The sequence below is a fragment of the Neoarius graeffei genome, chromosome 6 (assembly GCF_027579695.1).
Source record: "Neoarius graeffei isolate fNeoGra1 chromosome 6, fNeoGra1.pri, whole genome shotgun sequence".
Lineage (NCBI taxonomy): Eukaryota > Metazoa > Chordata > Actinopteri > Siluriformes > Ariidae > Neoarius > Neoarius graeffei.
In genome coordinates, this window is record NC_083574.1 from 35,201,378 (window position 1) to 35,221,246 (window position 19,869).

The 19,869-nt window shown below is 45.1% G+C and overlaps 1 protein-coding gene across 1 annotated transcript in view; it reads right to left on the reverse strand.

Moving 5' to 3' along the window:
• Nucleotides 1-19,869, reverse strand: part of shank3a (SH3 and multiple ankyrin repeat domains 3a) — a 520,369-nt gene that overhangs the window by 178,948 nt on the left and 321,552 nt on the right. Inside the window, exon 10 of the mRNA XM_060923596.1 lies at nucleotides 6,898-7,234. Within this exon, the coding sequence (XP_060779579.1) occupies nucleotides 6,898-7,234 (337 nt within the window). The remainder of the gene's footprint in view (nucleotides 1-6,897; nucleotides 7,235-19,869) is intronic.

Sequence of the window (19,869 nt, forward strand, 5' to 3'; positions counted from 1 at the left end):
ACACAATCTGTCTGACTGTGGATTGGTGGAGTCCAAACTCTTTAGAGATGGTTTTGTAACCTTTTCCAGCCTGATGAGCATCAACAACGCTTTTTCTGAGGTCCTCAGAAATCTCCTTTGTTCATGCCATGATTCACTTCCACAAACATGTGTTGTGAAGATCAGACTTTGATAGATCCCTGTTCTTTAAATAAAACAGGGTGCCCACTCACACCTGATTGTCATCCCATTGATTGAAAACACCTGACTCTAATTTCACCTTCAAATTAACTGCTAATCCTAGAGGTTCACATACTTTTGCCACTCACAGATATGTAATATTGGATCATTTTCCTCAATAAATAAATGACCAAGTATAATATTTTTATCTCATTCGTTTAACTGGGTTCTCTTTATCTACATTTCGGACTTGGGTGAAAATCTGATGATGTTTTTGGTCATATTTATGCAGAAATATAGAAAATTCTAAAGGGTTCACAAACTTTCAAGCACCACTGTACAGTCTGCTGTTGAAGACTTTGAACCACTTCTACGTACATGGTTGTTTGCAACTTCTGCAATCCTGCTTGAACCCTGATGATCGTTGCTTATGGCTATATTTATTTATTTATTTGTTCCCAGCAAAGCCATCTTGAATAGCTCTACACAGATATGACAAATTATATTTTTCACTAATGGTTAATATGATCAAGACAGGGCGGCACAGTGGTGTAGTGGTTAGCGCTGTCGCCTCACAGCAAGAAGGTCCGGGTTCGAGCCCCGGGGCTGGCGAGGGCCTTTCTGTGTGGAGTTTGCATGTTCTCCCCGTGTCCGCGTGGGTTTCCTCCGGGTGCTCCGGTTTCCCCCACAGTCCAAAGACATGCAGGTTAGGTTAACTGGTGACTCTAAATTGAGCGTAGGTGTGAATGTGAGTGTGAATGGTTGTCTGTGTCTATGTGTCAGCCCTGTGATGACCTGGCGACTTGACCAGGGTGTTCCCCGCCTTTCACCCGTAGTCAGCTGGGATAGGCTCCAGCTTGCCTGCGACCCTGTAGAAGGATAAAGCGGCTACAGATAATGAGATGAGATGATCAAGACAGTGGCAGGGTAGCATGCAGCAGTCAGTACGGGTTAAGATATACAGAGATATTGTTCCATGTAAGCTGTTTCTCAGATAATTTTCTCTATGCATCAGAAACCCTGGTCACTGATGTGCACCAGAAACAAATGGTCTATCCTGCTGAATTTTGTAAAACAAAGATATTTTGCACCGATATGTATTTGCTTTTTATGTAGTCCTGTGCACTTTATTACATACGTGCCACACATCACCATGGTCTTGAAGAAGCGACATTTCATTCCAGTGTATGCGGCATATATGGAGGAATGACAATAAAACCGATGTGAGGAATGGAAAGAGCCAGAAAAGTAAAATGCTTTGAGTAAAAAACAAACAAACAAAAAAATTTTAAATGTAAAAGCCCTAAAAATAAGCCATTTGTTTTTACTGATTGTAATGGAATGATCATATTCACTCTGTTCTTTCTGCTCCTCCTGTCTCACACTCTGTCCCTTTCTGTCTTTCTCTTTCTGCTCCTCCCAACAATAGCTAATTGAGTAAACTGTATTTCTTCAAGGTCTCACATTTGACTCCGTGTGTGTGTGTGTGTGTGTGTGTGTATGTATTTGGGTCAATCCAACCTTCGAGCAAATTTGAAGATTTTCTATTATCATAAAACCACACCCTCTCCACCTCCCTCTCTTTTCTTTTCACCTTTCATTCTTCAATGAGAGAAAATTATTTACAAGGATTTGTTAGGGCTTTGAGAAAGCTTTTCCATGCATTTTGCATTCACTAGATCTACCTTTCAAAGCCTAACATGAACAGCAAGACAGGACTGAGGATGGTTAAGATTATATTAACCTACTAAGCAGTCCTGTGGTCTTCTAGAGCCAACAGAAACTAAGCATGGACCTGCCCCTGCGTCCTGTGTCCCGCAGCCTGCGTGTGTCTGCTGATGGAATGCGAGGGAGTGACCTGCGTCTCGGCGATATCCTGAGGGTGGAATCCATCACAGAAGGTTCCAGACTGAACGGCTGCTCTTTCAGACTGACACCTCATTTACCTGGGCTGCACAAACAAAATGGATTTCCTTTTCTTCGTTGATAAATCACTCCATTCCCCCACTCTCTTTCTGAAGAGTTCATAAATTGGTGGTGTAATGAAACTGCAGAAATGAAGAAAGGCTCTCGATGTGACTCTCGTGTCTTCAGTCTTCAGTAGAGGAGCAGCTCTGATGATGAGAGATGGAGTTTTGGTTACTTTGTGTCCTCTTAACCCTCTGAAGTTGCGGTTATAACCAAAGATAACAAAAAGAATGTTGTAAATTGTTCAGAGAACCGTAAAACCAACAGGGGGGAAAAAAAAGACAGCGTACGGCCTACAATTTCAGACGGACTCTGTACATTGAACAATTTTTAAAGAAATTCTCTAAGCAACAATTACGCTTAAATCACACATTTTAATCATTCAGATGATAATAATAACTATGGATCAAATACCTTTCTTATGAGCTAATTATCACTTTCGTTTAGACCACTTATCTTTTTTCTTCACACGTTCACTACATTAACAGTGAGACTCAGTTATAATAATGTATATCTTAGTTTTGAAACTCCCTCAAATGTACGGCCTTGAGCTTGACTCACTGCAAAACCTTTGCAATTTTCCCGGACGTATCCTGCTAATATTCCTATTTGCACACTCGAGCTCACTATTTCTGCAGTCATTAAATTTCGCAGTTATTACAAGCTTTATTGAAACCAAGTCCATTTCCAAATGCTTAAATAATTACAGCAGAATTTATCAATGCGTTGAAATGATTTGCTTGAAATACTAGATGATGGCATTAGTGTAACACCACATGCCGATATTCCATTTGGGCTTATTATTGTTTTCCACTGACCCACAGGCAGTTATGAGTTTATTTCAAGTTAATGCAGCTGGGTTGCAAAAATGTAAATGAGGAGATGAATGCAGCTGTTATTTATGATGTGGAAATCTGAACAATGCAAGTGCATCCTTCAAATTGGCCCCAGAGAAACTTTGAGCATAAGATTGAAAAACAGAGACGAGACAAACAAAACAAGAAATGCATGAGGAAAGAAGCAGTTACTGCATAAACCAGCACATTAAATAAAATGAAGCTGCAACTGAGAGTGAAAGAATATGAACGATATGGTATTAGAGAGAAAGAGAAATGGGTGTAAACAAACAGAAGACTCTTCTCCACTAGCGACTGGCGTTTTTCTGTACAGAGATCACATGCCATTATTTCCAACTTTCCGAGCCACAGCTTCCACTATGCTGTTATTTTTATGTTCTGTATATATTAATCTGGTTCCCTCTTATTTTATGTTGCCTTCAAGTACTCTCAAAAATATCGTAATTACAAGGTGAATGCCATCACAATGTCGTCATGACAACTTGTATTTTTCTATGAGGCCAAAATTTATGTATTGATAAAAAAGAAAAACAAATTAAAACAAGTGTTGCCAGGCAAAACAAACCTCGCCCAACAGCACTTATTTTATACCTATATGTTGATAATGGTAATATTTCTCAATCATCAGCTGTCAGGTTATAGTCCTATGAAAATCCATGATCTTGAGTTTGACATTTCAAAGTAATTCAAGGTCAAAGGTCATGGTGCCAAATGAAAGCCCATATGGCACTTCCTATAAGTTGATAATTGTAAATATCTGTCTACCATCAACTGTTTTCAAGTTACAGCCCTCTGAAAATGTTACCTAGAGTTTGACCTTTCAAGGTCACTCAAGGTCAGAGATCATGGTGCCAAATGAAAGGCTATATGGGAATTCCTATATGCTCATAATAGTAGACATTTGTCTATCTATTTGGCAACCGTTTTTGAGTTATAATGGAAAATATGTTATTTTGACCAAAAAGTTGACCTTTCTGGTGACCTTAACCTTCACCTGATTACCCCCAAAATTTAATCATGTAATCTACAGAACATTGCCCACCTACCCTGCAAATTTGAAGTCAATCGGTGCAACCGTCTAGACGCTAGATTGTCAACAGACAGACACACAATCAAATGAAAGTTTGAAAACGATGAGAAATACCCCATCATGTAGCATATCAGTGGAAGCAGAACTGAAAGATGAACATTTTGGAATTGGTTTGAAGTAAATATGATGAATATGAAGGAAGATATCGCAAAAAAAATGATTTTGAGCTTTTTGGTGACTTTGACCGGATGACCCTCAAAATGTTGGAGGGTCTATTTGAGACCAATGCCCATCTGTCCTGAAAATTTCATCAAGATCGGTCCAGCCGTTTTCCCGTAATGTTGCTAATAAAAAAATCAAAGAAACCCCACCAAAAAACAATACCTCGCCCCCTGGTGGACTCCGTCCCAGGCGAGGTAAAAAAAAATTATGGCAGTTGCCAATATGAATGCAAAGTCTATAGCAGATGCAAAGATTTCTGTGGCATTTATGCACACTAACTGTTCAGTTCTTTCTTAACTTTCAGTAAAGCAAAATTAACCTCTGGCCATTGATACAAACAAACAAAAAAAACCACAAAAAACAAAAACAAAAGAAGTTTGCTCATGCCATCAAAATGCCATCATTTTTTTGTTTGTTTGTTTGTTTGTTTGTTTTTTAAATCCCAACCAAAACTACTTTACAGGATTTACAGTCCTTTATCAATGCGTTTTGAGTTGCCTTTAAGGAAAAGTGGCAGACCAGCACTATTTCAGATGAATTCATTTTTCTGGGTCAGAAAAACTGTATGCGGAAGCTTTAACGTAAAAATAAATTTAAAAAATAACAAAAACTATACAAATCCATTTAAAAATTCTATTTCAAATTAAATTTAAGGTATCCTTGAAGTTGTATGATTTTTAAATAAAATTACATATTGCACCTTTAAGTTTGGAAAGACGCGTGCCATAGCCTCACACCTGACCCTGAGCAGGAAGTGAGTGGGCGGGACTGTCAGTGCTATTAATTACACACTCCCCTGGTCCCCACACTTACCTTGGGGAGAGACAGGTGGACACAGCGAGACACAAGGCAAATAACCAGAGAGAGAAATAGAGAGAGAGAGAGAGAGAGAGAGAGAGAGAGAGATGATATGATATGATATATCATTGCAAATGGACTCACCCCGTGGGCAGAGGCAAATGCATCACATTTATTAACACACACACACACACACACACACACACACACACACACACACACACACACAGAGCTACACACCCTTCTGTTGTCAGATAACAGGTGCCAGTGGTGATGATTCTGAAGGGACAGTGTATCAGTACACACTAACAGATGGACAAGTAGGACAGAACACAGTGCACACACCCCTCAGGACCTCATTGTGGGTGTGTAAGCGTGAGAGAGAGAGAGAGAGAGAGAGAGAGAGAGAGAGGCTGTTAAATGGTCCTCAATATACCAACAATGGTAATTCAAAAAAAAAAATCAAAAGCTAAACAGTCAATTTTGTCAAGGCATAAAAAGAAGTGACATTGACTACTGGTATCCACGCTAACTCCAAACAATTCAAAGTGCTTATTGTTTACACACAATGTAGTACAAAGAGCCTGGGTTTCATATTAAAGTGTTTCATTCCCCTCATGCTGAAATAACAAACATTTATGAATTGCAATACCCACTCGTCTCTGAAATCACATCAGTCTCTCTAACTCTAATCCTTCTGCAATAAATACAAACATGAAACTGAGGACAATATTGCAGCAAAATCCAATAATGCACGATAGCACATGGCTCAGTCAAGAGTCTATCCCACAATGCCATGCAGCTTAGGGCTGTCTCATCTCAATGTGTGTTAGAATACAGTAACAAACAGGAAGCAATACGCACATCATACTGTAGCATCTGTAGCACTTGGGGTCCGGGACAAATCTATTCATGTTAAGAATACAATGCAATACTTGATAAACGTTTGGAGGACATTTAAACGTTGATCAGATCTATGAATTTGATACTGACACTGGGAAGAGTATGATGTCACTTTTTGCTATTTCATATTAAAAAGGATAAAGTGGAACAGGATCTGAAGATAATCGGAAAATCTGATTTTCCAGCACGTAACAAGTCAGTGTTATTGCGTCATACAATATACGAGCAAAATACAGGCATGACACAGGATTTTGGATGTTTTCAAGCAAGCTGGAATTTCTTGTTTGGGATAAATGTGTTTATTCTATCCACATTCACTGGATATGAGCAATCGCATGCTCTGATTGGCTACTCTACGACTAGGCTATCAGCTCATATACCGTGAGTAGAAAAAAACAAAATGGCGGCGCGTGTTGCTGAACCAACCGAGGACGAAATAAAAACTCTACTCGAAAACAAAACCCCAAAAAATACACACACAAAACAAGCAACAAAATATGGAATAAAAATATTTGATGGTAAGAACGTATCTTTTTATTTTCCAAGAATTATTATCATCGCATTTTTCATAAATTGCTACTGTCATTTCGCAGGTTTGTTTACATTCTTAGCAGAAATTGTTTTGTCGGACATTTTGTCTGAAGTTTTGTATTTATTGGATTTGCAAAAAAAAAAAAAAAAATACTCTATTTCTCAAAATCCAGTGAATGTGGATAGAATAAAACAATTATTCCACTCAATCTCATCGTACATGGCTTATAGCTATCAGCTCACGTATGACTCGATTTTGTGGAATAACTGTTAAATATACTTTGTTACACGTCTAATAACTTTTTTAATAGAACTAGAAAACAATTTATTAATTTACTGGAAATAAAAGTATAGTCTTCAACTTTATCAAATATCCTGCTGTAAATTTATTTTAATACTGTAAATATTTAACCACCATGTAGAGCTCACCTGAGGCGGCCGCGCCCGTGTGTGTATGTGGGGTGTCTGCGCAGGATGTGTGGGTCAGGTTCCTCGCTGACGCGGTGCAGAGAAGGTGAGCGTGAGTGGGAGGAGCGGGAGCTGCCGGTGCTCTGGAGGCTACCATCAGCTGCCGCCTCCCCTCCAGGGGGTGCCAGAGGGGGCAGACTGCGCAAAGAGGGCACAGGAGAGTGGGTGGTACTCGTCTCGGCCCCGTTCAGGTTGTTGTCGGAGGCGGAACGAAGCAGGGAGCGTGATGAGGTCAGAGTGGCACCTCCTACTGTCACGCGCCGGCGGTTTGTGTAGGAAGGCGTTTCCCTGAAAGGCACTGAGAAAGAAACACACATTTCACTCAGAATGGATCAGCAAACAGAGCACATTATATGACAGAAGGCTAGACAGAGATAACAGTCATTAAAGTGAGGGGAAAAAACATTTTTCAAGAAAGGGAGGGATGAACTGCAAAACAGCAGAACACATATTATGCACATACATCATTTGCAGGTCACTGCACTCAGGCCTGCCGACAGGGGGGGACAAACGGGTATGTTGTCCCGGGCCCAGGAATGGGGGGGGGGGGGGGGGGGGGGGCAGAACTGGGCTTTCATGAAGTTGCGATTATTTTATTTCATTTCAAAATGTGTTGATTTGGGGGAGAAATGTGCTATATTTGCATATATTTCATATGTTTGCATATATTTGCATATATTTCAATAAATGATTTGTAGGTCTTTTGCCTTTATTGTCTGTTAGGACTAGGACTGTTTTGGCCTCTAGAGGCCGCTGTTATTTCCTTTTCATGTTGTGTTTATTTTGGCCTCTAGAGGCCGCCACTGTTCCTGTGTTTTGTGTTTGTGTTAATTGCCTAATTATCTTCACCTGTGTCCTTAATTAGTTTGTCTATTTATACCCCTGAGTTCAGTCCTCTTGTCACGGAGTCTTTGTGCTGTTATGTTTATCTCCAGTTTCCTTTGTACTGTGTTTTTTTGATCTTCTTAGCTTTTGTATTTTTGCACTTTGCTTTTCTTTTGGATTTTACTCTTTGGTTTTTTTTGTCTTTTGTTTTGCCCTGTATATAGTGTATATAGTTTAAATAAACCTTTTGATTCTTTTTCTACTTCCGCCTCACGCCTCTGCATTTGAGTCATCCCCCTGGTGGCCTAGTGGGGGTTTGCTGGATTATCACACCAACGAACCAGGTTCGAATCCCAGCAAAACCCTAACAGAAAGACTCCGTCATGACCTACTCAGCAGAGGCTGCTTCAACTGTCTACCCGGCCAACCTTCAGGGAATTATGGCAGCTTTGACACGCTTCGGAGCGACCATGGACGCTCATGGACGTACGCTCACCAGCCAACGTGAGGCCCTCGCTCGCCACGAGGAACTGCTTCAGCAAATTGGGAAAACCCTGGCACAGCTGACATCTCTGCCTGCATCTCCTGCTCCTGATCCAGTTCCTGCTCCTGATCCAGCTCCCACTCCTGCTCCAGTGCCTCCTGCAATGCTGCCTTCTTCACCTCGCGAACCCAGCCTTCCTGCACCACAGAGGTATGACGGCAAGCACAGTGAGTGCCGAGAGTTCCTTACTCAGTGTCGACTCACCTTTGAGCTTCAGCCTACTACCTACACTACGGATCGCCGCAAGATTGCCTTTGTGATCACCTTATTAGCTGGTAAGGCGCGAGCCTGGGCTACTGCTATCTGGCAAAGACAGGGACCTGAGTGCTTTGATTTCCAGCTGTTTTCTGAAGAGATGCTTCGGGTCTTCGATCAGGCAGACATCAGTACCGACGCAGCCCGAAAGCTCATGTCCATCCGGCAAGGAGGAAGCGTCGCAGATTACGCCATCTCGTTCCGAACACTCGCAGCAGTAAGTGGATGGAACGAGACTGCCCTGGTGTCAGCCTTCCACCATGGTCTGTCTGACCCCATCAAGGACGGTCTGGCCTCTATTGGATGCCCAAGTGACCTCGAAACCCTCATCTCACATGCTATTCATCTGGACAACAGGATGAGAGAACGCCACCAAGCCTTGAGCCCCCCCAGCCTCCCTACCTCTACCTGGAGACCGTCTACCTCCTTCAGTGACTGTCCAGAACCCATGCAAGTGGGTCGTACTCGCCTCTCCACATCTGAGAGGGAGCGCAGAAGGAGGGACAAGTGCTGCATCTACTGTGGCAAGCCTGGTCACTTCCGAGCATCATGTCCCGAACTCTTGGGAAAAGGACCGCCCCGTCCAGCCGAGGGAGGGTTGTGACGGGGCCTACCCTCTCTCCCGGACTCCCTGGCCAAGGAATCTACATCCCGGTCTCCATCTCCTGGGGTGAGTCTGTCCACTCTTGTCAAGCTTTGATAGACTCAGGGGCGGCTGGGAACTTTATGGATATTCACTTCGCCCAAAGCATCAATATTCCGACTGCACCTCTTGAAGTCCCACTGTCTGTGTCTGCCCTCGATGGCCAAGCGTTAGGTGATGGAAGAGTCACCCAAGTTACTTCTCCAGTTTTCCTCCAGTCTCAAGGTCACAAGGAAGAAATATCCCTGCACCTGATTCCTTCACCTGAGTTCCCAGTTATTCTAGGCCTTCCTTGGCTTACTCGCCACAACCCTCGCATAGACTGGGTAACAAGCCAGGTTGTGGAATGGGGCCCTGCATGCCATGCCTCTTGTCTGCTCTCTAGCTCTCCTGTGTCTCCTGCCGAGCCCCCTGATCTCACCGAGTTATCTCAAGTTCCCACAGAGTACTGGGATCTCAAGGAGGTATTCAGCAAGAGCAGGGCTGCCGTTCTTCCTCCGCACCGGGCCTACGACTGTGCCATCGACTTGCTCCCTGGGACTACCCCTCCTCGTGGCAGACTGTTTTCACTCTCTCAGCCAGAACGCAAGGCCATGGAGGAATACCTCAAAGATGCCCTGGTCTCTGGGTTTATTCGACCCTCCACTTCACCTGCTGGAGCCGGCTTCTTCTTTGTCGGCAAGAAGGATGGGGGGCTCCGACCATGTATTGATTACAGGGGCCTGAATAAGATCACTGTGCGCAACCGATATCCCCTTCCGCTGATGTCCACAGCTTTCGACCTGCTCCAAGGCGCCACCGTCTTCACCAAGTTGGACCTACGGAACGCATACCACCTCATCCGTATCCGACAGGGAGACGAGTGGAAGACTGCCTTTAACACCCCGTCTGGGCACTACGAATACCAGGTGATGCCCTTCGGACTCACCAACGCACCAGCTGTTTTTCAGGCCCTAATCAACGACGTCTTAAGGGACATGATTAACCTATACGTTTTTGTCTACCTCGACGACATCCTTATCTTTTCCAAGACCGTGCAGGAGCACCGCCACCATGTCCGCCAGGTTCTCCAGAGGCTGCTACAGAACAATCTGTTCGCCAAGGCCCAGAAATGCGAATTTCATGTTCCCGAGGTCTCCTTTCTGGGATTTATTGTACGGACAGGCCAACTCCAAATGGACCCTGCCAAGACCCTGGCCGTCCGGGATTGGCCTACTCCCAAGTCCGTTAAGGAGGTTCAGCGGTTCTTAGGATTCGCTAACTTCTACCGCAAGTTCATCAGGAACTTCAGTTCTGTGGCAGCACCCATGTCAGACCTCACCAAAGGGACAGGTGGATCTTATGGCTGGTCTCCTCAGGCAGAAAAGGCGTTCAAAGACCTCAAGGACCGCTTCTGCACGGCACCCATTCTGGTTCTCCCGGACACCTCCCAACCATTCATCGTGGAGGTGGACGCCTCGGACAGTGGTGTCGGCGCGGTGCTCTCTCAACGTTCGGAAGGAAAGCTGCACCCCTGCGCTTACTTCTCCCACCGCCTGAGTCCTGCTGAGTCCCGGTACGATGTGGGGGATCGAGAACTGCTAGCGGTCAAACTGGCCCTTGAGGAGTGGAGGCACTGGCTGGAGGGAGCACAACATCCATTCCTGGTTTGGACTGACCACAAGAACCTGGAGTACCTCCAGCAAGCCAAGAGACTGAACCCTCGACAGGCTAGGTGGGCCCTGTTTTTCAGTCGGTTTGACTTCACCCTCTCATACCGCCCCGGCTCCAAGAACACCAAACCTGACGCACTGTCCAGACTGTTCTCTGCCACTAACAGGGAGAATGAAGTCGGGCCTATTATCCCTGTGTCCCGGATTGTGGCCCCTGTCCGCTGGGGTATTGAGGAGGCTGTCCGACGAGCCCAACGCCAGGACCCCGGTCCTGGGACGGGGCCACCAGGCCTCTTGTATGTCCCACATCAAGCCCGGGCCAAGGTTCTCCAGTGGGGTCACTCTTCCCCTCTCACCGCCCACCCGGGAGCTCGGAGGACCCTGGACTTCCTGAAAAGACGCTTCTGGTGGCCTAACATGGAGAAGGAAGTAAGGTCATTTGTCCTGTCCTGTGAGGTTTGCACCAGAACCAAGAACCCACGACAGCGTCCCCAGGGTCTCCTGCATCCTCTGACCATTCCCCGGCGTCCCTGGTCCCACATGGCAGTCGACTTTATCACGGGTCTCCCTGAGTCACAAGGTAACACGGTCATTTTGGTCTTAGTTGACAGATTCTCCAAGGCCTGCCGCTTCATACCACTGTGCAAACTCCCCTCTGCTCTTGAAACTGCGAAACTTTTGTTTAATCATGTCTTCCGAGTCTTTGGTCTTCCACAGGACATCGTCTCAGACCGAGGGCCCCAGTTCTCCTCCCGAGTGTGGCACGGGTTCTGCAAGGTCATCGGAGCCACTGCCAGCCTCTTCTCTGGGTTTCACCCACAGTCCAATGGTCAGACGGAGAGGCTCAACCAGGACCTGGAAACCACCCTGCGAGGCCTGGCTATGGATAACCCGACATCGTGGAGCACCTGGCTGCCATGGGCGGAGTACGCCCACAACACCCTGCAGTCATCGGCCACCAAGCTGTCGCCATTCCAGTGCCAATTCGGGTTCCAGCCACCTCTGTTCCCGGACCAGGAGGAGGACGCGGGGGTGCCCTCGGTCAACCAATATGTGAGACGGTGTCGCAAGACCTGGAGCAAGGTCAGGAAGACCCTCATACAGACCTCCAGAACCAACCAGACTCAGGCCAACCGCCATAGAAGACCTGCACACGCTTTCCGCCCTGGGCAGCGTGTTTGGCTGTCCACTAAGGACCTTCCACTGCGGGTGGAGAACCGCAAGCTTGCTCCTCGCTACATTGGCCCCTTCAAGGTGGTGCGCAGGGTGAACCCTGTCTCCTACCGGCTCCAGTTGCCCCGGACTCTGAGGATCAACCCCACTTTCCATGTTTCCCTGTTACGGCCCGTACTGACGTCTACGTATGCCCCTGCCCCTAGGAACCCCCCACCCCCCCGCATCTTCCAGGGGCAGACTGTGTTCACTGTGAATCGCCTGCTTGACTCCCGCCGGGTCCGCGGCGGGTTGCAATATCTGGTGGACTGGGAGGGCTATGGTCCTGAGGAGCGCTGCTGGGTTCCTGCTCGGGATGTCCTTGATAAAGAACTATGTCGGGACTTCCATTCGGCCCATCCGGATCGCCCTGGGAACGTCAGGAGACGCTCCTAGAGGGGGGGGTCCTGTTAGGACTAGGACTGTTTTGGCCTCTAGAGGCCGCTGTTATTTCCTTTTCATGTTGTGTTTATTTTGGCCTCTAGAGGCCGCCACTGTTCCTGTGTTTTGTGTTTGTGTTAATTGCCTAATTATCTTCACCTGTGTCCTTAATTAGTTTGTCTATTTATACCCCTGAGTTCAGTCCTCTTGTCACGGAGTCTTTGTGCTGTTATGTTTATCTCCAGTTTCCTTTGTACTGTGTTTTTTTGATCTTCTTAGCTTTTGTATTTTTGCACTTTGCTTTTCTTTTGGATTTTACTCTTTGGTTTTTTTTTGTCTTTTGTTTTGCCCTGTATATAGTGTATATAGTTTAAATAAACCTTTTGATTCTTTTTCTACTTCCGCCTCACGCCTCTGCATTTGAGTCATCCCCCTGGTGGCCTAGTGGGGGTTTGCTGGATTATCACACCAACGAACCAGGTTCGAATCCCAGCAAAACCCTAACATTGTCTTTGAAAAAGTCGTCAAGAACCCCCTGCCACCCCTAATGCAAAAATGGTTTGGTCTGACTCTTTGATTAAGGGGGAAAAAACGACATCGTTCGATCATAGCGCTTCGACAATCAGCGTGCGTGCCATTTGCCAACATGCACAAGTCAGGAGCACAGAAAAGAAAAGAGAAAAAGAGAGGAAGAAACCAAGAGACTCAGGGGCTCACTGCATAAATATTTAAAAAAAGATTCGGATGATGCAGCAGGCACGGGCGCAGATAGAGGGGGGGACGGGGGGGATTCGTCCCACCCAGATTTAAATTCACCTCGTTCGGTCCCCCCCACTTATAGGGAGGAAAAAAGTCTATGCTGTCTTTCTTTGCATAAGGCAAACCTCACGGAAAAATCAAAAGACTAATTACCATTCGGTTTATTGAGGTGCACAGCAGTGTATACATATGGCCCTTTTCCACTACCCTTTTTCAGCTCACTTCAGCTCGCTTCAGCTCACTTCAGCCCGACACGGCTCGCGTTTCGACGACCAAAAACCAGCACGACTCAGCTCGCTTCAGCCCTGCTTAGCCCCTAAAACTCGCACCGTTTTGGAGTGGGGCTGAAGCGAGCCAAACCGTGCCGAGTGAGGTTGGGGGCGTGAGCAGACACTCCCCTGTGCACTGATTGGTGAGGAGGCGTGTCCTCACATGCCCACACACGCCCCGCGAGCGCGCTGGGATCTGTAAACACCGCAAACCCGGAAGAAGAATAATTACGAATTACGAGAATTTCTGAAGCCTTATGCGCCTCGCCTCATCTATACGCTCTTGCCAGTATCTGTCCGCGTTGTCGGTGACAACAAGCCACAGCACCAAGACCAGCAACACTAACGACACCATGTCCTCCATGTTTATTGTTTACTATTCGGGTCATGAGACTACCGCTTAAAAGCTCACTGAATCAGTGACATACAGAGCATCGTGGATGAGTTCGCGGAGCGCAAGGCTCGTCGTATGCCCTTCAAATAATGCGCGCAGTAGGCTATTGATGTTTTATTATGAGCCATGTACAGTATGTCACCTAATGTTTTTTTGTTTCTGAGTTACATGATCGTTTGAAGGACTTAATGTACAAAATAACATAGTTGCACCCCGGAGTGTTGAAATTGGTAAACACAGTGCATTCAGTGAGGTTTGCACCGCCCTCCTTTTATTTCTGACTCTTCCTGTCAGCGTTGCAACCTCTGAGCGCTCATTCGTATGCCCTTCAAATAATGTGCGCAGTATAGGCTATTGATGTTTTATTATGAGCCATGTACAGTATCCTAATGTTTTTTGTTTCTGAGTTACATGTTCGTTTGAAGGACTTGATGTACTAAATAACATATAGCCCTTTTCCACTACCCTTTTTCAGCTCACTTCAGCTCGCTTCAGCTCACTTCAGCCCGACACGGCTCGCGTTTCGACTACCAAAAACCAGCACGACTCAGCTCGTTTCAGCCCTGCTTAGCCCCTAAAACTCGCACCGTTTTGGAGTGGGGCTGAAGTGAGCCAAACCGTGCCGACTGAGGTTGGGGGCGTGAGCAGACACTCCCCTGTGCACTGATTGGTGAGGAGGAGTGTCCTCACATGCCCACACACGCCCCGCGAGCGCGCTGGGATCTGTAAACACCGCAAACCCGGAAGAAGAAGAATTATGAATTACGAGAATTTCTGAAGCCTTATGCGCCTCGCCTCATCTATACGCTCTTGCCAGTATCTGTTGGTGTTGTAGGTGACAACAAGCCACAGCACCAAGACCAGCAACACTAACGACTCCATGTCCTCCATGTTTATTGTTTACTATTCGGGTCGTGAGACTACCGCTTAAAAGATCACTGAATCAGTGACATACAGAGCATCTTGGACGAGTTCGCGGAGCGCAAGGCTCGTCGTATGCCCTTCAAATAATGCGCGCAGTAGGCTATTGATGTTTTATTATGAGCCATGTACAGTATGTCGCCGAATGTTTTTTTGTTTGAGTTACATGTTCGTTTGAAGGACTTAATGTACAAAATAACATAGTTGCACCCCGTAGTGTTGAAATTGGTAAACACAGTGCATTCAGTGAGGTTTGCACCGCCCTCCTTTTATTTCTGACTCTTCCTGTCACCGTTGCAACCTCTGAGCGCTCATTCGTATGCCCTTCAAATAATGTGCGCAGTATAGGCTATTGATGTTTTATTATGAGCCATGTACAGTATCCTAATGTTTTTTGTTTCTGAGTTACATGTTCGTTTGAAGGACTTGATGTACTAAATAACATATAGTTGCACCCGGTAGTGTTGAAATTGGTAAACACCGCAGTTGCGGACATTTTGTAGCCTAAAATGATGTTATGACAAGCTTTAATAAAGGGCCCGGTCATTTGCCCCGCCCCCGGCCCGGCTCTGACTTGTTCCGCCACTGTCACTGATGTCACTGTTTGCGCTGCTTAACGACATCACGTGACGTCCACCCACTTTCGCTAACTCCACCAAATGTGTCCACCCACTTCCAGCCAGCACGGTTCAGCGCGGTTGTAGTCGAAATGCAACTCCAACAGCCCCGCTCAGCTCGACTCGGCACGGCACGGCTCAGCCGCGTTTGTAGTGGAAAAGCGGCATTAGTTGCAACTGCGCAGACTGCACAGGTTGCGAGCTCGAGCTTGGTTGCTATGGTTACCCACAAGTTTGACAGGCATATCGGGGACAGCGCCTCCTAGTTCAGGACCCCAACACGGCATGATGAAGGGTGCCAAAAGGCAGAAAACGATTGCATCATTTAAAAAAAAAAAAACGACTGTAAGTAAACTGTGCCTTACTTTATCATATCACCTTGCAATTTTTTGATAGTCTGTTCAAAGTAATGTCGTAGTGAAAGTAAAATCGTACGGAGTATAGATGCCTTTCTGGTAGCCTCCTTCTTTCGGTGGCAGCCTGTAGATACAGTGCTCAGAAGGCAGTTTTAATGTTTAATCTGGCGTTCCCTGCCATAATTTCAGCGAGCATATTGTTTCATAAGGAAACTTTGCGAAGAGTTGTTGACTGACTGCCGCTCACGCAACACACAGGCATAGTTAGAAAGTCAGGATGCACTGGTTTACACTTTATACACACACACACACGTAGCCCAGCCTCTAGCTATGTTTAACAGTTGGAATTTAGCGGTTTTAAAACTAGTTTTGCAGTTTTGCAATTTCTGTGCGTGATGATAATGTGTAAACTTTGGATTTCCATAGGCTATGTTAAAATGTTATTGTCCTGGCCTGCAGGTAGTTCCTGGTGATGGCAGTGAGGGAGGTGAAATAACATGTATACACACTACTGTTCAAAAGTTTGGGGTCACCCAGACAATTTTGTTTTTTCCATGAAAAGTCACACTTTTATTTACCACCATAAGTTGTAAAATGAATAGAAAATAGAGTCAAGACATTTTTCTGGCCATTTTGAGCATTTAATCGACCCCACAAATGTGATGCTCCAGAAACTCAATCTGCTCAAAGGAAGGTCAGTTTTATAGCTTCTCTAAAGAGCTCAACTGTTTTCAGCTGTGCTAACATGATTGTACAAGGGTTTTCTAATCATCCATTAGCCTTCTGAGGCAATGAGCAAACACATTGTACCATTAGAACACTGGAGTGAGAGTTGCTGGAAATGGGCCTCTATACACCTATGGAGATATTGCACCAAAAACCAGACATTTGCAGCTAGAATAGTCATTTACCACATTAGCAATGTATAGAGTGCATTTCTGATTAGTTTAAAGTGATCTTCATTGAAAAGAACAGTGCTTTTCTTTCAAAAATAAGGACATTTCAAAGTGACCCCAAACTTTTGAATGGTAGTGTGTGTGTGTATATATATATATATATATATATATATATATATAAATAAATAATATACACACACACACACATATATATATATATATGTGTGTGTGTGTGTGTGTGTGTATATATATAATATACACACACAAAATGGAATCATTTGCTGACAGCTCAGTCCCCCCCAGTTCAAAAATCCTATCTGCGCCCCTGGCAGCAGGTACTAGCAAAGGCAGTGGGGCAGCTGAGCCAGGTAAGACCAGTGTTGGGCACGTTACTTTCAAAAAGTAATTAGTTATAGTTACTAGTTACTTTTCCCAAAAAGTAACTGAGTTAGTAATGGAGTTACTTTGTCATAAAAGTAACTAATCACCAGGGAAAGTAATTATTCCGTTACATTTTGTTCCCCCTCAAAAAAAATCAAATTCAATTAGTGTAATCATAATAAAAGTGAATGTTAAATGTGTTTAATGACTGAAATGGACACTTAACAGAACCAATTAGTAACGTTATCTACACTATATTAATATTTTTGTGGGACAATGTGAGATAAGACATCTATCAAATGTAATATATTTCTGTAGTTATTAAAATTGTTACTAATTACTGGCCACTGACGAGGACAAACGCTTTGTTCCTCGACATAATGTGCATTGCACGTAAACACTCTTGCCTTTTATTTCAAGTAATGAAAAGTCCTGGCTGTATTTCCAATGTGAAAGCGCAGTGCTGGGCTGACCGCTCGCCATCGCTGGCTCTTCCGATTGAAAGAGCGCGCAGTAGTGCAGTAGGCGTGGCCTACGTATGTATGTTGTCCAAATCTACTCTGATTGGCTTACTGTGCTGTTGTCTCGCGTCTCCCCGCCCCACACGAAAGCAGAGTAAAGAAAGGCTGAGCGAGCAGCGTGCCAGATGAGAACAGCTTTAATAAAGTAACGCATAGTATTTTATTGTAAGTAACGGGAACGGCGTTATAACGATGTAAAAAGTAATTAGTTAAATTACTTGTTACTAAAAAAAGTAACGCCGTTAGTAACGCTGTTTATTTCTAACGCCGTTATTCCCATCACTGGGTAAGACACAGCCAACTTTTTCCAGCCCCGTAAAGTAACCCCAACCAAGGCACGCGCGGCACGCAATTCATGTTACAAACGAGGGGAGAGCAAGTCACACTGAACACCATATCAAACGCACAGGGCATTGAATCATTTCATAACCACAACGGCTTAATAACACTGTGTTTCATATATCTGATTGAAGCTAAGAATATTCACATTAGCCTGCAATCATATCCCGCCGTTTCTCGAGCGGTGTGTTCTTCTCTGCTTTTCACACTGGACAGTACGCACGCACGCACAACAAAAGTCCGGCGCATTGCATTTCGCACCTGAATAGTTGCAGACTAAGGAAATGTTAAAACTGTAAAAATGTTGAAATGCTAAAATGAAATGGTTGTTGACTGGTTAAATGGTTTTTGAATACCTGTCATTTAAGGGTTGGAGTGAGTAGAGACTGGGATAAGAGAGGTGGGGTGTGGGGTTGTTAGGGGGGGCCCATTCAGAGCATTTTGTCCCGGGCCCAGCCAAAGCTGTCAGCGGCCCTGACTGCACTGATATCAAATATAACTTCACAAAAAAAAAAAAAAAAACATTTCATGCTGCTTGCTGACGGAGATGAATTTAATCTCTGACTTTCTTCAACTGTGTACTTCTGCTGTGTCTGCTTGGTAATGGAAATGTTAACTATAAACCGAGCTCGTGAGTGTGTTAATATTAGTATAGAATTAGTGTGCTGTATTATAATTACATTACATGAATAGCGTTTAGCAGACGCTCTTATCCAGAGAGACGTACAACACACCCAGAGCAGCCTGGGGAGCAGTTGGGGGTTAGGTGCCATGCTCAAGGGCACTTCAATCATTCCTGCTGGTCCTGGGAATCAAACCGGTGACCTTTGGGTCCCAAAGCTGCTTCTCTAACCATTAGGCCATTTCTTAAATAATTATTAACTTAACCATACATAGCTTTTCATGGATCACACTGGCATGTTAAAATGCTTTGAACAGAACTTGAGTGCAGGTAAACACAGACCACTTTGCCTAATTAATATACATTCTATGGCCAAATGGTTGTTGACACCTGACCATCACACCCATATGTGGTTCTTCCCCAAGCTGTTGTGACAAAGTTAGAGGCACACAATCATACAGAAAAAGTGTTTACATGTTGTAGCATTACAAGTTCCCTTCATTAAACCTTGAACCTTGAGTGGCATGGTGGTATAGTGGTTAACACTGTCGCCTCACAGCAAGAAGGTTCTGGGTTCGAGCCCAGCGGCCAACGAGGGCCTTTCTGTGTGGAGATTGCATGTTCTGCCCGTGTCTGTGTGGGTTTCCTCCAAAGTCATGAAGGTTAGGCTAATTGGTGGCTCTAAATTGACTGTAGGTGTGAATGTGAGTGTGAATGGTTGTTTGTCTCTATGTGTCAGTCCAGTGATGACCTGGTGACTTGCCCAGGGTGTACCCCACCTCTCGCCCATAGTCAGCTGGGATAGGCTCCAGCTTGCCTGCGATCCTGTACAGGATAAGCAGCTACAGATAATGGGTGGATGGATGGATGGATGGATGGATGAACCTTGAACCTCACAGCCAACTGGGGCCTTTCTGTGTGGAGGTTGCATGTTCTCCTCGTGCCTACGTGGGTTTCCTCTGGGTCCTCTGTTTCCTCCTACAGGCCAAAGATTAGGTCAACTGGCTACTCTAAATTGCCTGTAGTAAATGTGAATGGTTGTTTGTTTCTGTATGAGCCCTTGGACAGATTGGTGACCTGTCCAAGTGACCTTCCCAGTCAGCTGGGACAGACTGCAGCTTACCTACAACCCTAATGGACAATGGATGGATGGATGGAACCAAGAGGCCCAACAATAGCTCTTTTTACACAGTCTGTTCAATGTGGGAATCTTACGCCTTTATTCCATCTCATGTTCGATGTACAATATCCAAATGCGGAACAGGGGTGGGGGGGTGTCTGCTTTGTTCCACCTCTGAGCCAGAACAGCTGATTGTAACAGAGGTGAGATTGACGTTTGTGCAAAA